The following is a 22,983-nucleotide window of genomic DNA, read 5'->3' on the forward strand; positions in this document are numbered from 1 at the left end:
CTTTCTTTTCCCAGTGTAATTTTCTTTCTCAGCCATTTATTTTGTTTTGGGGGGTATCATACCATCAAAGTCATCTTACTTCTACATCCTCTATATTTTGCTTCTAATTGCTCTTATAGCAATAAGGTTGTTACGTTCAAATATTATCTATGAACAGTTTAACCTTATTGAATTTGTTTCCTCTTTCTTGCTTCTTTTTTTACCTTTATGTTTCTTTCAGGTGTTATATTTGGAGATCAAATTTTGTATTCAGCTCTGATCTTTTAATTAGAAATGCTTGAAAGCCCTCTATTTCATTAAATATCCATTGCCCTCACTTCCAAAAGATTATATTCAATTTTTCTGGGTAAGTGATTCTTAGTTGTAATCCTAATTCCTTTGCCTTTTGATGTATCATATTCCAAGCCTTCTGGTTCTTTAATATGTAATCTTGACTGTAGCTTCATGATATTTGAATTATTTCTCTTTTTTTGGCTGATTGTAATTTTTTTTCCTGACTTTTGAATTCTGGATTCCTCCAGAGAAAAAAGCCTATTGATATTGTTTAAATACAGAATGGAGCTTGCTATTTTTCACTTATTTTCATTTTCCCCTTTTATTTGTACTATGATGCTCCTGGGTGTTTTCATTTGTGATCCAGGAACATCATAGCTAAATACCAGAATTCACAGATCAAGGAGAAAGTATTGCAAGCAGCCAAAAATCAAAATATAGGTTATACATGTGCAATCAAGTAAAACATTTCCATATTAGTCATTGTACAAGAAGATTCAAGTTAAAAAAAAAAAAAAAGAAACAATTCAAATATCATGGAGCTACATGAGTGAAAATAGAAACAACACTGGAGGAGTTAAATCCTTTATCTGAGACAGTAACTAATTAGTTGGTTCATTAATACAATAAGATAAGATGTTTATCTTGTTTTAACTGACATAGATGATGGCTTTTCTTATTCTTTTATTTCCAGAGGAGGCCTTTTAGGCCATTACCTTTCATGTGAATTATTTCAAAAATTTTCTCATTCTTAAGTCTCTCCTCACTCCAAACCATCTTCCCTACAACTTCCATATGAATTTTCCAAGAACAAATCAGAACATGTCACTCCCCAATGCAAAGTTCAATGGCTTCCTGTTACCCCCAAATCAAATGTAAACTCTTATGTTAGGAGCTTGATTGGGTCTGGGGCTACTGTGGCTCTCAAGGCCAAGTCAGTTCTGCCTCCATTCACTTAGACTTAATAAGAAAGGCACTCCCATTTGCTGCCATCTCTCAGAAATCCTAGCTTCCCTCCAGACTTACCCATTTCAGCTTGATGCTTTCAGATAATCATGCCTTTCTCTCCTCGTTTTTTTTTTTTTTTTCGATGCTTTATTATTGCATTTTAGTTTTATATGAGTCCGTTTTGGGACAAAGAAATCCTGCCTCTCTGCAAATACAATTCTAGGCAACGAGGCAACAGCTGGGTGACATAGTGGATAGAGTGCCCAGCCTGGAGCCAGGAAGACTCACCTTCCTCAGTTCCAATCTGACCTCAAACATTCACTAGCTGTATGGCCCTGAGCAAGTCACTTAACTCTACTTGCCTCAATCTCTGCATCTATAATATGAGTTGGAGAAAGAAATCACAAACTAATGTATAAGCCAAGAAAACCTCAACATGGGATCATGAGGAGGAAACAACTGAAATAAAACAAGGTGGCAAATGATCATGTTGGACTTAAAGTTGGCAAGTTCTGAATTGAAATATGACCTCAAATACTGCCTAGAGTGACCTGGCAAAGTACTTAGCCTCTGTTTGCCTCAGTTCCTCAACTATAAAATAGGAATAAGAATAGTGCTTATCTCCCAGGGTTATTTTAGGATCCAAATGAGATATTTGTATAGTGCTTGGAAGGTGGTAAGTGCTTCAGTATTTGTTCTTTCCCTTCCTTCATGAAACAGAAACAATTTAGCAAAAACCTCCAAAACTGTTTCTCTGTTTATGAAGTCTACTATACTCGCTGTATATATACAAATATATAACTCCCTCATATCCCTTCTGGAAGGAAGGAGATACTTTTCACCTTTTCTTGTGAGATCTTCACCAATGCCTCAGTTCCTCAGACTTCTAATTTCCATTTTACACTGTGATCATCACAGTGTTTGAGGATTTTTGCTTACTTTGCTCTGCGTCAATTCACATAGAATTCAGGTAACAGATGAGGCAAGCAAAACTAAATAGACAAAACCAAAAGCCAGCTCTTTGCTAAACTCAAAAATATAAATACCTTGGAGAGGAATTATCTTTTGAACAAGTACTGCTGAAAAAGTGCAAAATAATGTAATATGATTAGGATAAGACACATCTTATATCACAACAAGCTGAAGATGGATTTCTGTGCTATCCCATTTATCATGAAAATAAAACTCTGAAGAGAACAGGAGGTTTGTGTAAAACTGGCTCATGGAGAATTTTCTCTTGTGGTGGGATGATCAAGGAAAGAGCTTTGATGATATTGATTAATTTTTTTCAGAGTTATAAATGATAATGATGTAGTTTGGGGAAAAAGAGTTTTGCATACAAAAGGATTCCAAGGGGAACCAAGATCAGTGGAAGAGCCAAGTACAAAACAATAATATGCTGTAATAAATAAATAAATAAACAAACAAACAAACAAACAAACAAATAAATAAATAAATAAAAGAGGCAGCCTGTAACGATCATCTTGAGTACACACTTCTTTGTGTATGGAAAGTGTTTTATTTGCTGGTGTTTCCAAAATTCAAGCCAACAAAACTTGAAATATTTTTATTTAATGTACAAATGGATTATACAAGAAAACTCACAACTCTCCACACCCTTTGGTCAGCCAACTCTACTACTAGGCTTATATCCCCCAAAAGTCAATGGCAGATGGAAAAGTCCACTATACATTAAAATATTCACAGCAGCACTTCTCTTGGGTAGCTAAGAACTGCACACAAAGAGAATACTAATAATTGGAGAATGAGAGAAAAAAAGTATAGTCTATCAATATTCTAGGGTATTATTGGGCAATAAGAAATGACAGACAATAAGGCATTCACAGAAAAAATTAACTGCATTTCTATGGCTTTACCTAACGGTATGAATTTTCCATTATCCTAGAAAGCCTGTGCTCCAGCTAAAGGCCTTCCTTCCCACATCAGTTAGATTCATTCCAATACAACTTCTATCATTGCTAGTAAGGTGTGAACTGTAGAAGAAGACCTTCCTTCATCCATTACATTTATAGGGCTTCTCACCAGTATGAATTCTCTGATGTGCAACAAAGTGAAAATTCTGTCTAAAAGCTTTTCCACGTTGATTATATTTAGAAGTTTTCTCTCCAGTATGAACCTTCTGATGCAAAATAAGAGATGATTTTAGGATAAAGGCCTTCCCACATTCATTGCATTCATAAGGCTTCTCTCCAGTGTGGATCCTCTGATGTACTCTAAGATTCGAGCTTCGACTGAAGGCTTTCCCACATTCGTTACATTTGTAGGGCCTCTCGCCAGCATGGATACTCTGATGGGTAAGGAGGGATGTACTCTGGCTGAAGGACTTCTCACATTCATTACATTTATAAGGTTTCCCTCTAGTATGAATGTTCTGATGTCGAAGAAGGTCTCTGCTCTGGCTAAAGGCCTTCTCACATTCGTTACATTTATAGGGTTTCTCTCCAGTGTGAATGTTCTGATGTCGAAGAAGGTCTCTGCTCTGGCTAAAAGCTTTTCCACATTCATTACATTTATAAGGCTTCTCCCCAGTATGAATCCTCTGATGGACAGCAAGGTTGGAGTGGTTTCTAAAAGCCTTTCCACACTGATTGCATTCATAAGGTTTTTCTCCAGAATGGATTCTCTGATGTGCAATAAGGGATGAGCTATAACTAAAGGCCTTCCCACATTCGTTACATCTATAGGGCTTTTCTCCAGTATGGATCCTCTGATGTCTATGAAGGTCTCTACTCTGGCTAAAAGCCTTCCCACATTCATTACACTTATAAGCCTTTTCTACACTGTGAATTTTCTGATGTTGACTAAGATCTGTATTCCGAAAAAAGGTCTTTCCACATTGATTACATTCATAAGATTTCTTTCCCGTAGAAACTTTCTGATGTAGACTAAGAGATGAGTTATAGGTTATACTGTGTTCATTGTAATTATAAGGCATTTGTCCAGTATTACTCTTCTGATGACTAATACAATCTGGACTCAAGCTCAAGGATGTCTCACAGTGATCATCTTGAAAACTTTTCACTCCATGATGCTGAATAAGATCTATCTCCTCATCAAAACACTCCTCATAGCTCCTATATTTGGAATATCCATTCCCTGAGGTGATTTCCTTACATTCATATAAGTCTGAATATTGCCGTGAGCTCCTCTTACTTTCAGTGTATTCATGATGAATCTTTGACCTCTGATTAGACTTTCTTTCCAATTCATTATGTTTATCACCTTTTCCTTCACTAGTTTTCCTGAGGATCATTTTTAGTTGTTTTGAATCATTCTCCCAGTTGCCTTGCTTCTTCCCTAACCTGACATCTGAATCCCAAATCTCTCTTAATTTTAAATCACAGGAAACGCTCAGCTTTTCTGTTGTTTCCTTGATTTTTGGTTTGGTCTCCCCATCTGAAGGAACAAAAAGAGAAAAATACATAACTTTACTTTTACAGGTAGAAAGAAAACTAGTTTACAATTGGTCATTTCAGTCACTTTCTCCTTACCCTCCTCCCTCCTTGAATGCCTAGAGCACATCTAAGCTAGCCAGTCATAGTCCTAATACAGTACAGAGTGCTCTTCTCCCTTTCCTTTCCCTTATTCCTTCCCTTGGCCACCTGGAAAGCATCAGAGCTTCTTGACTACTAACATGGCTTCAGTAAGACAGGAGTAACTAAACTCTATTCCTATCCAAGAGGTGGAGCCATGAAGTCTGATCATCTGCTTTGCCATTGCCTTCTAAGGTCCTCCAGACCTCTGCCCTCCAGATTACCCAGAACTGCCTTCTGACCTATTAGTGATGCTACCAAAGTGTCCAGTACATTGCCATTTACCTGGATTTAGGATTTCTGGGCCTTTGTAACTACACTGAAGCTAATAGAGTATGAGTTCCTTAAAAATAGGGAACATCTGACTTTTTCTACCTGGATCCTCATTACAATTCTGGCCACTTATAAATTGGTAATGAATGGTTCTTCATTAAGTGGCTCAAGAAGCAGAATCTTCACATTTGAAATGGAACAATCAAGAAAAAAATAAAAAATTTTAGCTTGAATTTTTAGGATTTTCTTTACAAAAAGGTTCTCATGATTTCACACTACATCTTCCCGACATCTTCCTGACACAGGAAAGGCAAGCATTCTTTATACTTTACTACTCAGGAAATGGACTCTGTGAGAGGATAAAAGCCACACTGCTAATAAGGGAGGTGTTCCAATTCCAATTCTAGTCCAGAGCTCTTTCTACAGACAGGAACTAGCTCTCTCTACTTGAGCATAGTCATTTTTTTCCCAAAAGTTCATTAATTATTTTTATTTTTTATCAGTCAGTAATGAATGTGTTTTATCTTTCTGCTTTTCTGTGTTTTCTATGCTGTATTAATTTAATAATTGTGTCTGCATCTGTCTAAAGCCACTTTCCATGTCCTTGAGTAGAAGAATTTATCTTTCCCTCATAATTGGTTTAAAATTATACAAAGAAAAAGTTATCTACTATACCTTCAGCTCCTGGACACTGATTTATTATTTTTAAGTCTCACAGTTAACATGGTACCATACCCAAAAGAAATGGCATCTGTTGTTGCCAGTCCTTGAGAAATTAAGGAAGCCTTGATCCCTGGTAGTTTGATCCCCAAGCAAAGATTAAAGGATGCAAATGGGTTTAAGAAAATAACTGTCAGAAAGGGGTGTGGTTAGTCTTACTTGAATGTCAGTCCACTTTTCTTAATATGGCCATTAGTAATGTTCCACAACTACCAAGTTTCCTAGGGCTCAATAGACTGGCTTTGTTTAAAAAAAAAATACTCATCATTGTCAATAAATGGATCTTACTCAAAATATCTGCCTTATTCTATCCTTATTCTATTACTTGAGACAATTTCCCTCAAGTAATTGCCAGTGATACACAGTCATCAACCTGGGAAGCAACCCTTAGAGATTACAAACTATTTTCATGGGGGCCACATCCCTACCTCTTCAGTGGTCTCTGCTACTGAAGTCCCACAAAAGCAACTCTCTTACTATAACAATTTCTGACATTGTCATATAGTTCCGTATCAGAAATGGCTAGGATTTTATTTTATTAAATGACATTAAATAATATGCAATACCTCTGCACGAGGGCCATGAGATCTTTCTGTTGGACTTGGAACCAAAAGCTCTAAATTTTCTCTTCCCATTTAGAAATTAATTTCTTGAGAACAAGGTATTTCTTGCCTTTTAATTTAAAATTCCAGCCCTTAGCACTATGTATTTTACAAAATAGTTGCTTAATAAATGTTCTTTCATTAATTCATTCAATACTTTACCATTTAAACTTCCGTGGCCCTGCCCTCACCTTAGTGTGGGTTAAACAGAGCCCACACAAACCTGTTGACCCTTTATTTTTCTTGTGAAAATATAGAAATATCCTCATGACATGGAGTGTCGAGAAACAAATATTCCAGGGAGATCACAACAGATCCCCTAACAATAGGCTGTCCCTCATTAAAGACAGTTTCTATCCCTGCAGCTAAAGTTCAGGAGAGTTTCTGGACTGCCTTGTCTCATTTTTTATTCTGCTGTTTTGTTTTGTTTTGTTTTTGCATGAACTGTGGTCTAGACATATCTCCTCAACCAAGTGACTTGTTGAACCCATGTATTTATTTATGTGTTTGTTTGTTCTTTGCTGAGGCAATTGGGATTAAGCGACTTGCCCAGGGTTGAATCCTGGAAATTCCACTTTATAAAAGTTGATGAGCTGTTTATTGAACTTCTATTTGCTCCTAAAGCATTTCTTAAGCAGATATCAATGTGAGTCATTCATAAAAGGAGATATACTTTATTCCACAGCTAGATGTCATCCTTCTAAGGTGATTTGAGCATCCTGGACAATAGAAAACAATTACCCTATTTCAAGCCCTTCTTCAGGCTTGGGAAATTGCTTTAATCTATTAGGAAGTGAAATACTGCTGGCTCAATGACAAGTTAGGGAAAGTGACTCAGAGGAATGACTTCTGGGACAAAAGAGACCCCTGAATATTGGGGAGGAGAGAAGCTTTATGTCATACAGAGAACCATTCTTTTTTTCAGGGATGCAAAGATCCCACAAGAGAAATGAAGAAAATAACTCATGTTGATAAAAAGGGTTTTATAACAATGTTTTATATAAAAAGTCTTAACCCTTTTCAAATGACCTGGGGGAATTTGAGGAGCATGATTTATTCTATATTTCCAAATGTACTTGCTATCTCCAGAAGAAGACTTCCCAAGCCCAGAGCCCATTCATTCACTCACCTAGACCAGAGCTCTTTGTATCTACTTCCTTCAGGATCCACGGTATTTCTGCTTGGTCCACTTGGGAGATCAGATTCGCTTTGGGAACTGGAAGCCCTGCACATGGTAAATAAGGGAGGCCTGAGCACACAGAGAATCCCAGAATTCAGTGTTCTTCAGGGAAAAGGGACATTCAGGGAAGGGTGTGTTTCAAGAGCCCTTTAGATATGCTGTTGGGAGCTACAGGAGAGGAGGGGGGCATTCATTAAACCCATTTGGGATCAGAAAATTGGTTCTCTGCCCAGTCCCCTTCTTAAAGAAATTTCCATGATTCTAATATCTTCAATGGAATTTAATATAATTAAAAGAGTAAAGACAGACTTTTTTCTGCTAGGCCTCTGAGGGCAGGACTAGAAGCAGAAGATTACAAATGGAGGTCCTATGTGGGGAAGGGCATCCCAATGAGAAAGCATCCCAAAGGAAAGGGGTTGCCTCAAGAGTTGAGGAGTTCCCTTCAGAGGAGGTTTTCAAGCAAAAAATGTTTGACCATTAATTAGGTAGGAAGCAGAGGAAGTATAGGAAATCAGAGACTTGATAATCTCTCAGATCATTTCTGAGTCTGAAATTCTTCAACTGATTTCATCTTTGATGTAAATTCCCCAGGAACATTAAGAGACAGTCTCAAAAACAGCAAATCAAACTCCCAGATTCCTACTAGGTTTTATATAAGAACAGAGAGCATCAGGGACTCTAACTCTTGGATAGAAAGGACTAAAGATCTTCTGGTTTCTATTGATGGATAAATACTTCATATTCTGTGCAGAAGAGGAGAGGAAAGAGCAAGTAAACTGTTCTCACCTAAAGAGAGTAGGCTCTGAAAGATCTCCAGCATGACTTCCTTGTACAGTTCCTTCTGAGAAGAGTCAAGAAGGCACCACTCCTCCTGGCTGAAGTCCACAGCCACATCCTTGAAAGTCACAGATTTCTAAAATAATAAAGGCCATAGGAATTAAATCTGAAAAGACTTTAGAGATCACCTAGTTCAGCATTCTCAATGTACAGAGGAGAAAAATCATGTTTAAAGAAGATAACAGACCGGTTCAAAGGTCACCATGCTCATAAATCAATATTTGAAACCATAATTTAAGAACTAAATGGAATGTTGGGAAGAACAGTTTGAGTTAGCATTTGAAAGACGTTGAGAAATGCCTTATTATGAAGATATAGAGATAGAAGACATGTCTATTATGTGTCATTATTAAGGTTTTGTGAGGATCTGCAGAGAAGATACGGAAAGACAAGGCGATAGGAACCTCCTTTCTCACCAAAACTATGCTAAGTGATATTTTTTTCACTCTTTTTTTTAAATTTTATAATTATAACTTTTTTTGACAGTACATATGCATGGGTAAATTTTTACAATATTATCCCTTGCACTCACTTCTTTTTTGATTTTTCCTTTCCTTCCCTCCACCCCTTCCCCTAGATGGCAGGCAGTCTTATACATATTAGATATGTTATAATATATCCCAGATACAATATATGCGTGCAGAACCGAATTTCTTGTTGCACAGGGAGAATTGGATTCAGAAGGTAAAAATAACCTGGGAAGAAAAATAAAAAATGCAAACAGTTTACACTCATTTCCCAGTGTTCCTTCTCTGGATGTAGCTGATTCTGTTCATCATTGATCAATTGGAACTGAATTAGATCTTCTCTTTGTTGAAGATATCCTAAGTGATATTTTTATAAAGAAACTTTATAAAGAAAATTCTATGAATAGTTTGTGAGAATCTAGAAAGAAAAATGTATCCTCCAAAAAAGAATTCCTTGGGGTTAATGAAGGGGAGGAAAAAAAATACAACATGCTTTGCTCTCCAAGAAAGATTCTGGCTCTTATCTTTAAGAGAAATATGAAGAGAATTGTTTTTTAAAAAATAAAATTTTATTGGTACCTTTTATTTAATATTGCCTTGATTTGTTCCTGTGTCACTGCCCATTCCATCCTAGAAAATCATCCTTTTAATAAAGTTGTTTTGTTTTGTTTTGTTTTTAAGAGAAACAGGTTAACTGTTTGGGAGTGGTTATTCTTTCCATTTACATTATTGTAGTGATTGAGTATGATATTTGCTTGGATCTCCTTACTTTACATTGCATCCGTTATACAAGTCCTTGCAAGTGTCTCTATATTTATCATATTCTTTGTTTCTTGAAGCACAGTGATATTGCATTACCTTCATGTTCTATTCCCTAATCAACAAGCATCTGCCTTGTTTCTCTTATTTGCTACTACTAAATTTGAAGTGGAAACATTGGGGCATATATGGGCTTTACTTTTTAAAGCTGAATTCCTTGCCTAGCAGGAAAAACTCTGATTCAAGGAGCCAGAATGATTATACTCAGTCATCACTTTACCAATAATCAGTTCCATACCTGTCTTCCCACAGTGCCGCCAGTACTGACTGGTCCTATTTTTGGTCACGGGATTTCTCTTCTTATTGGTGATTCAGAGAATTCTCACATTTGATTGTTAATAGTTGGCAATTCTTCTTTTAAGAAATGCTTGTTCATGACTCAGCAATATAATGATCCTAAACTACTCTGAAGGACTGATGATATTAAAATGCTATCCATTCCCAAAGAAAGAACTGATTTTGTCTGAATTAGATTGAAGTATATATATATATATATATATGTGTGTGTGTGTGTGTGTGTGTGTGTGTGTGTGTGTATGTGTGTGTATGTATGTATAACATAATATATATGCATATATTATAGATACTTATATGTATGTGTGTGTATATATATATATATATACACAAAATACATATACACACACATGCACATATGATAGCCCTTAAATTAGGGTAAGGAGTAGGAGGAAGGGGAAAAAAAAGAAAAGAAGGCAGGCTCTGAATGCTGAAATGGCTCTTTTTTTCCATTTGTTGTCCTTGTGATGCTCTTTGGGATTTTCTTGACAAAGACACTGGAGTGATTTGCCATCTCCTTCTCCAGCTCATTTTACAGATGAGGAATCTGAAAGAAACAGATTATGTATCTTGCCCTAAGTCGCACAGCTACTAAGTCTCTGATGTCAGATTTGAATTCATGAAGGTAAGTCTTCCTGACTGCAGATCTGGCAACCCATTCACTGTGCTATCATCTGCCTTTACTTAAATGGATCTTTATTTGGTTTTAAAGGATATATATTTTATGTAGTTGTTAAAGACCTTCACAAGCTTGGCTCTTCCAGTCTCATTCGACATCACTCCTATCCTTCACTCTTTAATACAGCCCACCTATCCTCTCTATTCCTTACAGAATTTCTCATGTCAAGGCCTTTGCACCCATGACTTTGTGCCTCCTTAAAGTCAACTCAAAAATTCTTTTTTCCCCTTCTCTCTGTCTCTCTTTGTCTCTATCTCTCTTCCTAACTGTCTCTCTGTTAGACACAACTGAAAATGATTGGAAAACACAGAGAGAGAGAAAATGAGAGCAACAGAGAGACAGAGGCAGAGAGAGAGAGGGGGGGGGCAGAGGGGGGAATGGAGGGAAGGAGAGAGGGAGAGAGAAACTGAAAGAGAAACAAACAGAAAGGGAGATATGTAGAGAGGCAGAGAGAGACGGAGAAAGAACAAGAACAAAAGAACAAGAAGAGGAGGAGGAGGAGAAAGGGAGGAGGGAGAGAGGGAGAGAGAAACTGAAAGAGAGAAACAAACAGAAAGGGAGAGATGTAGACAGGCAGAGAGACAGAGACAAAGACAGAGAGACAAAGAGACAGACAGACAGAGAAAGAGGAGAGGGCAAGAGGTGAAGAGAAAGAGAGGGAGAAAGGAAGAGGAAGAGAGAGAGAAGGAGAGGGAAAGGAATAGAAAGAGGGAGAGGAGAGAGGGAGAAAAGGAGGAGGGAGAGAGAGACAGAAACAAAGACAGTGACAGAGAGATGAAAGCAAAGAAAGGAACCAGAAGTTGAAAATAAGAGCATGGAATTGTCATATAGATTTATTGTTAGAAATAATTGAGGATTCTGGGAAGATGGCAGAGTAGATTGGCAAATTTCAAGTTCTCCCCATTTCCCCCACAAATAGAACAAAATTGCACCTCAGGGCAAATATAGATTGGTTAAAAAAAAAATCAAGAAGACTTGGGGCAGAAAAGGTATCCCCCAGATAAAAGCCAGGAAGATCTGAAGAAATACCTGGGGCCAGGATTAACCCGTATGAAGTGCAAACAGGAGGCCAGAGGTGACTAGGTGAGTCCGGAGCCTCAGGAGGAAGCACAGACCTTCACCTCCCGGACTGCTCGGAATCCAGGTCTGAGTCTGGAAGACTGAATGAACCTCAGCTGATTGGGAACATCAGGCACAGCTGAGCTGCTGAGATTTGGCCCTGGGAGAGAAGGAGACAGCACACCAGGAGTGCACAAGCAGGGGGCATGGGCGTTGCTGGCTGTGGGCACTTGCAGAAGTAGGGAACTCTTGGTTTAGGATTCCTGGTCATAGGGGAGAGATGAAGGGAAGCTAGAGATACCATCCCCCACCCCAGGATTAGAGGTACTTACACTAATATCTCTTATTTAAAAAAAAAAAAAAAAAAAGGAACCAGCAAAGAAGAAAAAAACCCCACCATAGAAACATACTATGAGAACAGGGAAGACCAGAGTTCAACTTCACAGGAAGACACTGAAGTAAAAAAAAAAAAAAACTCCTGTCCCAAAGAATACTGTGAAATAGCTCCCTGCCCAGAGAGAATTTATAGAAGAACTCTAAAAAAAACAACTTAAAAAATCAAAGGAAAACAAGAAGATTATGAAAAAAAAAAAAAAGTTAACCAGCTAGAAAAGGAGATAGAGCCTCAAAAATGAAACTAACTCTGAAAATTAGAATTAGGTGAGGGCAGCCAGTGAAGCCATGAGAGACCAAGAAATAACAAAACCGATTATAAAGTATGAAAAAAACAGAACAGAATTTGAAACATAAGAAAAATGACAGATTTGGAGGACAGATCAAGAAGAGAAAATATAAGAATAATTGTACTGCCTGAAAGTTGTGACCAAAGGACCTTGACACAATAATGCAAGAAATAATTGAAGAAAATTGTCCTAGAATGACAGAACATGAGGGGAAAGTAGGAATAGAAAAAATCCATCGATCACCACCATAATGAGATCCTTTGTGGAAAACACATAGGAACATTATTGCCAAATTTCGAAGGAACAAAACCCGATCAAAGAGAAAATTTTGAAAGAAATAAACAAACAAAAAAATTAGTTCAAATAGACTGGAACTACAATTAGAATTGTACAGGACTTAGCACCTACAATAAAAAAAAAAAAAAAAAAAAACACAGGTCCTAGACTCATATCTACCAACAATCAAAAGAACTAAGCCTGTGGCCAAAAATATCATATCCAGCAAAATTATCTATAGTATTGAACAAGAAAAATGGACATTCAATAAACTTGCAGATTTTCAGGACTTTCTATCAACCAAATCCAAACTTAATTTTAACATTTAATAAATAAAATTTAATAAAACTTAACATTTAAGAGCCAATATCAAAGATCAATTCCAAGGAACTCAACATGGACAAAATGTTTATTTTTTTTTACAAAAGAAATTTACAGTATTGTTGACATCAACAATACCACAGCTCAAAAAAAAAAAAAAATGCTAAAACCCAGAATGTACTTAAAGCTATTTGATGACTTGAGGACAACTTATTGAGTTCTGGGATCTTCAGCAGATTCTCTTGAGCTGTCCTGGAAATTTTCCAGCATGAATTCAACTAGTAAACTTTCTAGATGTATATATCAAGGCCACTGTCAGAAAAGAATGCAGGGTCACAGCTCAGGAGAAACTGTATTGCCTTGAGCCAACTGTAACTCTGGGGTGTAGACCACTTAGAAACAAGCTCAGCCCCATCCTATCCTGTAGCGAGCTGTTCTGGTCTGCTTTCCCCCTCTCCTTCTCCTGTCCAGCTTAGCTTTCCACACTCATTACATGTTATTTCTGCTCATGGTTTCTAAGTGAAAGTGTCCCCAGCATGCTTATCGAATGGCATTCTTCCCCTATTTCTGTGTCCTTTGTACAAGCTATCCCCATGTCTGAGAAGCTCTGACATTTCCCCTCCTCAGCTTCTCTTGGAATTCCTGGTTTTCTTCAAGTCAGATGAAGTGCTCCTACTTTGACAGGTCTTTCCCCAAGTTGTTGACACCTCTTCCCCCAATCACCTCTTTCCTTGGGGGACAAATAGGAGATATATCCCCTATGTGCTTACATGTGAGTGACATGCAGTCCCTTTGATAGTATATAAACCCCTTGGTAGTTTTACTATTATATTTGTATCCCCAATGATTGGAGCACAATATGTGCTGATTGAAACCTTACTGATTAATTGTAATCAAATTTAAGAGTGATGAAAGTAGAATTGTACACAGGTTCGAAAAAAGTCCTTTCACAAGTATAAGAGAGAAGCTCAACTGATACAGATCTGGGGGTCTGAGTGGACTCCAATCTCAACACAAGTCAACTGTGTGGTATGGTGCCCAAAATCTAATGCCATCCTAGGTCTCATTATAGAGGCCCAGTGTCAAAGACATGAGACCCTCTGTTTGTCACCATGGTCTGAAGTGACCCTTCTGAAGTCTTGTTCTGGGTTCTACCTTTAAGGAAAGCCAGAAGGTGAGCAGGATGGTAAAGGGCCATAAGATTGGGGCCTTTGAGAATTGCTGGACGTTTGGAGCTTTTATCCACAGAAAAGATTTCTGTGGGACATGAATAGTGGCTGAATCTGAGTATCTCAAGCACAGAAAGGAGAGCTTGGACTTGTTCTCTCTGGCACAGACAGAACCAGGAGCAGAGGCAGGAGGTGTAAAGACTCAAATTTAGACTCAATTGAAGGAAAAAATTCCAATTCAACAGAATTGTCAAAAAGTAGAATGGGCTACTTCAGGAAGGATGGAGCTCCCCTCAGTGGGTATCTGGGTGTGTGGGCTGTTTGGCAGACAGCATTCTCATTCAGTCATGGGTTACAGATAACTGCTAATGTCTCCATCACCACTGAGATGCTGTGATTCTGAAACAATCAAACCTGATAGGAGCTGAATAAGTGTTTGTGCACAGGAAATGATCAAAGCAGAAGGAAGGGACCCATGGGGACTGAATTACTCACAGCAGCTCTTATAGTTGGGGGAAGAGGAAAACAACTCATATTGAGCTATTTGTATAGCTTTTAAGCTTTGCAAAGCACTTTATAAATATTTTCTTTTATTTATCTCAAATGAGATAATATGAAGTACTTAACATATTGCCTGGCACATAGTAGGTGCTTAAGAAATGCTTCCCTTCCCTTTATCTTCATAATAATCTAGCAAGACAGATGCTAGCATTAGGCCAGTTTTAAAAATGAAGAAATTTAGGCTGAGATGAAGTGACTTAACCAGGATCCAACAGCTAGTTATTACTGTATTAAATTAATTTGTTTTTTTTTAAAAAGCAATTCATAAATAATGTTATCTTGTTGAATCTTGTTCTGCTTTTTTCTTTCTATGAAAATCTTCATATTTGCTGATGTCTGTCTAGTCTGTAGATTTCACTTACCAGGGGCACCGTTCTCTCAGTTCCAGGGGCCATTCCCTCTGGCTCCATACTCCCCTCTTGGGCCAGTCCTGGGTCTTCCACAGGCTGAGCTAGGGATAAAAAAAGGATCCCTGAAGAGAAAGGCTCTTGCCCTTGCTCTCCCGGACCAGAGACTGGCCATCTCCAAAAACACCTACAGAGAGGGAGGTCCCAAGAACAGTAAGAGCCCCAACCTTGTTCTGGGGGAGAGGCTTAAGGCAAAAGAGGGTGGGAAGTAAAGGTCAGGTTTGGGAACGTGGAAGGTTGGGCCAGAAACAATTTTTGACATCCCTTCTTGCTCCTCTCTCCCTTCCTCCTCAATTTTTTTCCTACGGATACCCAAACAGCAGGAAGGGCATTTGTGTCCCAGATGGGATGAAAGAAGCAGGCACATCACTGAATTTAGATTCAGAGCTTTCTACCCATATTCTCTCCCTTCCCTATCTCCTTTCATCCCCACCCCCAAGCATATAGAGTATCTAAAACCAAGTTTGAATTCCTATAAGAAACTTTTGAGGCTCTAATGAGAGTCTGGGGAGTTCTATGGCCTGTGTCCCCCCTTTCAGAATGATATTCTTAAATGCATCAAGAAAATAATTACAAAGAAAATCAGTCATTTTCAAATAGGGTTATTAAAAGATTATTTTAAATTCTCCCCAAGCTAAGAACTCTAAACTTTTTGATCCAGGAGGGAGGGATGCTGGGGAAGGTTTGGTGATGGCCAGGGCCCTGGCACTGGCAGGTCGGGAATGGCCAGGGTGGACCTGGGGCTAGATTTAAGCCAAGAGCTTTGAGTATGGGGCAGGGAATCCAGGATTGGAATAGGATCCGAGGTGAAGGGGAGGCTGGGAGAGAAATTAAGTCTGAGTGTGGAGGGTGAGGGCTGAAGAGAGAACGGAGCTGGGAGGCAGAGGGGTCGATAGACGGCTCAGTGGATAGAGCGCTCTCCACTCCACACCCAAACCCGGCCTCAGACGCTCACTAGCGGGTGACCCTGGGGATTCACTAAGGTCTGCCTCCGTCCTCTGGAGAAGGAAATGGCCCCCCGATCTCTGCCGGGAAATGGGCAGTAGGATCCACGGGGCCACTCCTGAACAAGCGGGAGGCAGGCTGCGCGGGACACTGGCAGCCCAGGGCGCGCGGGCAGCGCGGGCGGGCAGCGGAGGCTCCTGGAGGGCTAGCAGCTGCAGCAGGAGCTGGCTCCGGCGCTGGGGAGGGGGCATGTGCCTCCCAACCCGACACAGCCGAAGGGTGGGGGGAGCGCTCGGAGGCCTGTGGGGGGCTGCTGGAGGGCTGAAAGGCCGGGCCTCCAGGACATAGGGGGCACGGAGCCTGGGGGATGGAAGGCAAGCCGGGAGGGAGAAAAGGCCTTCTGCGGCCGCTCCAACTGGGGGAAGGACGGTACCCGGGAGACCGAAGGCGGGGCGGGGGCGGGGCGGGGTGGGGCCCAAAGGGGAAGGCGCGGTGCCGGGGAGCCCGGAGGCCCGCGACTCGGGAGGCGGGAAGGAGAGGACCCCGAGGGCGGAGGCGCAGGGGCGGGCAGAGGGCGGGGCAGAGGGGAGGAGGCGGGGCGCCCGGAGGGATGAAGGGGCCGCGGACGGAATGGAGGGGAGGAGTTTGGGGGCGGGGCACCTGGAAGGATGGGGGGCAGAGAGAGGGTTGGAGGGAGGAGGCCGGAGGCGGGATCAGAAGGGGTGCGTGGGGGGGTGGGGGGAATGGGCTGAAGACAGGAATGGGGGGGAGGGAAGCTAGAGGCGGGGTGCCGGGGGAGAAGGTCGGGAAGGAGAAGACAGTATCGCGGGTGGCTGCCTGGGGAAGAGTGGGGACGGAGCCGGGCTGAAGAGCAGACTGCTGAGTCCCACGGGGGAGCCAGTTTCACTCACCGGGAGGTCCCACGGGAGGAGGAGGCAGCAGGAAAGGGCAGCAGAGGCGGGGCGGAGCCTGAGGCCGAAGCAAAGGCCGAGGTCCACGCTCGGTCCGCCGGGGCCCCCTCGGCCAGCCCTTGGTTCACTGAAGGCTGCGAGCCTGCGATCTCAGGCCCGAAGGCTTCCTGGAGGAGGAGTCCAGGGCTGAGCTTGCCGAGGCGGGGCCGCGTGGGAAGGGGAAGAGAGGAAGAAGGGGGGCCTCCGTGGGTTGGCACTCTCTGGGCTCCGGGCTCTGGGCCCTCCCAGGCCCGGCCGCCCCGCCCCTGAGGCCTCGGGATTGGGCCTGAAATGGAGCGTACCTCCCTCTGACCCTCAGGAACTCCATCTTGGTTGGAGCTGGCCTGCCATCCTAGGCTGGCAAAGCAGAAAGTCCCCCTGTGCACGCGGGGCTGCGAAAAGCTGCCTGGGCCCCTGGCCCCGCACTTCGCCCCTGCGCCGCGCGCCGTGCCCCCTCCATCCTGGAGCCTTGGCCGTGCCCCCTGTTCTCTGCACCCCGCGCCCTGGGTCCTTGCCCCCTGTTCTCTGCACCCCGCGCCCTGGGTCCTTGCCCCCTGTTCTCTGCACCCCGCGCCCTGGGTTCTTGCCCCCTGTTCTCTGCCGTGCCCTCTGTTCTCTGCCGTGCCCCCTGTTCTCTGCACCCTGCACCCCGCGCCCTGGGTCCTTGCCCCCTGTTCTCTGCACCCTGCACCCCGCGCCCTGGGTCCTTGCCCCCTGTTCTCTGCACCCTGCACCCCGCGCCCTGGGTCCTTGCCCCCTGTTCTCTGCACCCTGCACCCCGCGCCCTGGAGCACGCACCCTAGTTTGTCCAGGTTTGCGACCTGGTGCTCCTCGCTAGCTTTAGACACCGCCTCCTGCGGGGAGCCTGGAACGCTCCTTTGGGATCGTTAGAACAGACGTGTCTTTAGGGAAATGATTTTACTCTCAAACTTTTCGGTACCTGGGTAGGAAAAGGCAGGGGCCGGGTAAAGGGAGCCGAGCAGAATCCAAAAAGCATTCCACGGCCAGGCAACGAGAGCTTATTAAGCATTAACATTTATTAAGCACTTACTGTGTGCAAGGCACTGAGCCAAGTGCTGGGCATATAAAGAAAGGTCAGAACAATTCTTACCCTCGAGGAGCTCTTGGTCCCAAGGGAAAAGAGCAGGCAAACAACCTTGTACAAACAGGATGTGTGCAAGAGCAAGTGGAAATGATCCATAGGAGCGAGCACTGAGGGGCACTGAGGAAGCTGGCAGCGGAAGGTGGGACGTTGGAGGGGGTGCCGAGCTGCTGGGCGTGGGGGAAGAGTTCCACGTGGGGGCAGCCTGGAATGTCATTGATGGCAGAGTGGGAAAAGATAGAAGAGAAGAAAAGGAGGATTTTAGGGGGCTTTAAAAGCCGGGTGGGATTCTGATAGTTAATCCTGGATGTTATGGGAAACCACTTGAGTTTATTCAATACAGAAGTAACGCTCATAGCTGAGCGTTAAGATCACTTTGGCAGCAGGAAGGAGGGGGGACTGGGGTGGGGAGAGACTCGAGGCTGCAAAACCAACTAGCAGGCTAGGGGGGTAGCCCAAGCAGAAGGGGAGAGAGCTCGCATTGAGAGCTGGCCGGCTCTGGAGAGAGAAGGGGAGAGGGATGCTGGGAAGGTAAAATGAGAGTGACATAGACAGGTCTTGGCGAGTGGTGGGCGGGAAAGACTAAGAGCCAGGTCTCTGGCCTGGATGACTGCAAGGAGGTCGGTACCCTGGACAGTGACAGGGAAGCTGGGAAAGGGTAGGGTGTGGTAGCATTCCTGGAGCCATAGAGGAAAAGAGAGGACCACAGTGTGGAATGGACACGGCAGGAAGCTGGGCTGACTGGGCTAGTGAAGAACCCTCCCGATCCAGAGAGGAGGGGTCCTTCATGGAAGCTGGGGAGCTGGAGGTGAGGCAGGGAGGGGGTGGAAAGGTGGCCATCAAAACCACTTGTTGCTATTAGCAAGCTAGTCTATTAGAGTGGGAGTGTTTCCCCCTCCCAGTAACACACACACACACACACACACACACACACACACACACACACACACACACACACACTCTGCATGCCTTTATTTTTTTCTGGACAACCTTATTCATGACAGCATTTGGAGCTGGCAAATTGACTGCTCCCACATATTACTGAAATGACTGGACTCTGGCATGAGGTAGCCACCCATTTGGGTCCCTTGCCTCTGTCCCACCAATCGCCACCACCTTGCTCATCTCACCATAACAACAACATGGCCAGGCTGCCAAGTGGCACAGTGAATAAGAGGTGTGGGCCTGGGGGCAGAAAGACCCGAGTTCAAATCCAGTCTTAGACATTTACTAGTGGTATCACCTGGACAAGTCCCTTATCCTCTGCTGGCCTTAGTTTCCTTAACTATAATATGGAAATAATCAGCACCAAGAGAAAGCAGAAAAGTAAAACCCATGAACAAATTTGAGTCTCCTCCTAAAATTAGAAATGGGGAATAGTGAGGTGGCTCCTTCTGTTTGTTAAACCCTCTTGTTGGCAAAGTGATACTGGATATGACTTGTTCTATATTGTTATAGGCCGGAACTCTGAACTTGAAACAAGGTACTAACTCAGTAGAATTGATTAAAGACAATGGTTGTCTAGTTTAAATGGCGCTTAATAATTCTCAAGTTCAGTATGATTTATTTAATCTTACAACAAATAATGGTTCCCTAGTGATATAAATGATTAGTTTATACTCAGTGTAGAGCATGTAAGCTGGGACAAATTCAGCCAGGGTCATTCATAGAGAGTTAGAGAAGACAAACGGACTGTAGGCTGAAGCACAAGTCCTTGGAATCTCACACCATCCTGGTGGCAGGCTCTCCTCCTGCATTTCTCCACTGAGACCAAGGCCGGTCTGAAAGGCTCTCCAGGAAGCTAACCGGGCCCCAGGGTTTTAGTGGACCTGGAGATTCCAGGAGTGTAATGCAGAAGTAACACCAGAAACAAGATCTTCTGTAAGCAATGATTAGCTCATTAACTACAGCAATTTTGTAAGATTTGGTTGACTGGTTTTAAAAGGCAGACGCAAATGAGCCAAAGACTTCCTATTCTCATTTTTCTGACATCCAGGTTAGGTCCACACCTCCTCTCACCTGGATTTACAATAAACTCTAATTAATTAGTCTCCCTACCTGAAGTCTCTTTTCTTTGCAATCTATCTTGGATTTTAAAACTCATGGCCCATAGGAACAAGCAGACTGTGAAATGCTGCTGCTACCCAAACCAAGATTAACATGTAATTGGGACATATTTAATAAAATAAGTAGAAATACAATACAATGCAGATAATGTTGATTTGTGGTTTTCTAACTCCAGATGCAACTGATAGGGATCATTTCTATTTGAATTTGACACCATTGCTCTATTCAACTGCCAAATTAATGGTCCCAAAACTCAGATCACCTTGTTTCACTCCCTGATTCATGATGCTCCAATGGCTCCCAATTATTTCCAATAAAGGAATACTTTAAGTCCATACACAACTGATTGTAACCTGCTTTTCTGGCTTATTGCCCACAGTTCCCTTTTTCTCACAATGTACTCCAGCTTTTCTTGCTATTCTACACTTAATTTCTTCTGCACTTGGTGCACATCCTGCATGAAATGTACTCCCTCCTCACCTCCTAGTTATTTTTCTCTACTACAAATTCTCTTGTGTACACTAAGATCTGAATAATAGAGGAAGGCTGGGAAATGTTCATTATGTTGATAAAGTATTTGCCCATTATGACATTCCTGATGACTACTAGAGTTTGGAATCATGCTTCAGTATGGGCTATCTCCCAGTGATTACCCTGAACTCAAGGAGCAGCTATGTAGTGCAGCAGATAGAACAGAATTCCAGGCCTAGAGTCTAGAAGATTTGAGTTAAAATTCAACCTGTACTGTGTGGCCCCTGGGGAAATCACTTAGCCCCTGTAAGTTTCAGTTTCCTTATATGTAAAAAGGGGGTAATAACAACAGCTGTTATGGGGATCAAATAATTGGAAAGTGCTTAGGGCAGTGCTAGCAAATAGTAAACATTTTATAAATGTTTGCTGCTATTATTAACAACTGTATCTTTCACAATGTTTTCCATAAAACTGAATAAGCTTTAATTTTTTCAAACTAGAAAATAGGTTCTTTGTTCACCTTCCTTCCAAGATGATGGGATGTGTCAATTCTATCAGCTTCTGCACCGAAATTTGGAGGAAGTACCAAACAAGAATGAAGACAGACTTGCTCTGCTAATCCCTTGAGAATAGAAGTAATAACAACAGCTTGCAAATATAAGCTTGATGTTGGGAAGAAAGTCCTAATTTGAAACACTTGCCTGTGAAGAAGGGGCTATCTGAAGGGTTTAAAGAGTCTTCTCACTGGACAGCTTGGGGGAAAAAAAAAAAGCTGTATGACCTCTTCTCAGGGAAGTCTTTGTCAAGATAGCAGGGATAGTGTAGATAATTTCCGACCTCACTTCTAAGTCTGATTTTGTAATTCAGATTTCATCTTTGACCTAAATCTCTCTGGAACTGGGGAAAGCCAAAACGAACATAGATTAAACGGCCATCTTCCTGTTGTAGAAAGACCTTTTATATGAAACTAAAGAATAGGACATTGTACACAGATGGGAGGTTGGGGAAAATGTACTTCCTTTTGTGGCAAGCATGGAATCTCCAAGGCAAGATAGGGGCAAAAAGAAGGAGACTAAAAGCTGTCCTCATCCAGGGAAAGCAGATCCTGGGAGTCTTCCAGCAGGACATCCTTGTGCAGTTCCTTCTGAGGAGAGTATAAGAGGAACCATTTCTTCTAGGGAAAGTCCACAGTCACAATCTTAAATCTTACTGATTTCTGAAACATCAATAAGTTATAGAATTTAGAGTCAGAAGACATATTTTTGCTGTTGTTCTGGAGTCATGTCTAACTCTTCATGACCCTATATGAAATTTTCTTGGCAAAAAGACTGGAATGGCTAGCCATTTCATTTTCCAGATAATTTTCCAGATAAGAAAATTGAGGCAAACAGGGTTAAATGACTTACTCAGGGTCACACAGAAAATAAGGATCTGAGATCAGAATTGAAATAAGAAAGATGAGCATTTTTGACTCCATGCCCAAGACTTTCCACTGACCCACCTAACTGCCCAAGAAAACTTTCCCTTCTTTCTGATCTCTTTAAGATACAAGTCTAGTAGAGACACTGCTGGATCAAAGGGTATGCATGGTGTAATAGCCCTTTGGGCATAGTTCCAAATTGCTCTCCAGAATGGTTGAATCAGTTCACCACTCTACCAACAATGTATTAGTGAGATAGTACTGCTTTAATACTTGTAATACACACCTTTAGTTTTCACTCAACCATATTTTAGCAAAGAAAAACATTTTATTTTGCCAGAAAAAAATTCATGGATCAATATACTGAAAATGAGATATTATCAAAATTAATTGATAGTTTTAATACTATGTCAATCAAACTACCTAATCAAGTTTACTAAAGGCAGACTTTATACAGTTAGATAAATATATACATATATATATAAAACAAAACAAAGAGGAACAAGAGACCCAGAATAACAAGAAAAACAATGGGGAAAATATAGAAAAGAAGGGACAACAATATTGTTAGACCTCAAATGTATTATAAAGCAGCAGTCATCAAAAACCATTTCACATTGGTTAAAAAAGAAAGAAGCACATCAATGGAACAGATTAGATAAGGAAAAATCAGAGTCAGTGGAAAAATCTCAAAACATACATTACTGAGAAAAGAACTGTTTATTTGATAAGAAATGTTGGGAAACTGTAAAGCAATAAGGAAGAAATTAGATCTAGAGAAATCATACCATTTAAAATGGATGTGACTTGAACATTAAAATAATTAAGACAAACACAGTAGAAAAAGCAGATCATGCACATGCATTTTTGTTGTTGTTTTTATGGATTAGAAGTATATTCTTAACT

General features: G+C 41.5%; 1 protein-coding gene across 4 annotated transcripts; it reads right to left on the reverse strand.

Annotated features, from left to right (window-relative positions):
* Positions 1–2,777: 2,777 nt before the first annotated feature.
* Positions 2,778–17,249, reverse strand: LOC141564717 (uncharacterized). Of its 4 annotated transcripts, none has more exons than XM_074307570.1 (5): positions 16,979–17,249; positions 15,078–15,161; positions 8,337–8,463; positions 7,500–7,595; positions 2,778–4,638 (listed from the first exon to the last, which is right to left on the reverse strand). In XM_074307570.1, exons 2-5 carry the CDS (start codon positions 15,123–15,125, stop codon positions 3,236–3,238), a joined length of 1,674 nt encoding a protein of 557 aa, XP_074163671.1. In that variant the 5' UTR covers positions 15,126–15,161; positions 16,979–17,249; the 3' UTR covers positions 2,778–3,235. The 4 variants fall into 4 exon arrangements, with proteins under 4 accessions (XP_074163671.1, XP_074163670.1, XP_074163672.1 ...); XM_074307569.1 differs by having other exon boundaries at positions 15,078–15,166; positions 16,979–17,248; XM_074307571.1 differs by lacking the exon at positions 16,979–17,249 and adding an exon at positions 11,676–11,865 and having other exon boundaries at positions 15,078–15,166.
* Positions 17,250–22,983: the final 5,734 nt, after the last annotated feature.

The sequence above is a fragment of the Sminthopsis crassicaudata genome, chromosome 3, assembly GCF_048593235.1.
Source record: "Sminthopsis crassicaudata isolate SCR6 chromosome 3, ASM4859323v1, whole genome shotgun sequence".
Lineage (NCBI taxonomy): Eukaryota > Metazoa > Chordata > Mammalia > Dasyuromorphia > Dasyuridae > Sminthopsis > Sminthopsis crassicaudata.

Excerpts from the sequence above, each read along its gene's own strand:
- LOC141564717 (XM_074307570.1), bottom strand. The coding sequence starts at position 15,125 with ATGGAGCCAGAGGGAATGGCCCCTGGAACTGAGAGAACGGTGCCCCTG. Across the intron at positions 8,464-15,077 it reads CTGAGAGAACGGTGCCCCTG|AAATCTGTGACTTTCAAGGA; the intron begins GTAAGTGAAATC and ends TTATTATTTTAG. Across the intron at positions 7,596-8,336 it reads TCAGAGCCTACTCTCTTTAG|GGCTTCCAGTTCCCAAAGCG; the intron begins GTGAGAACAGTT and ends TACCATGTGCAG.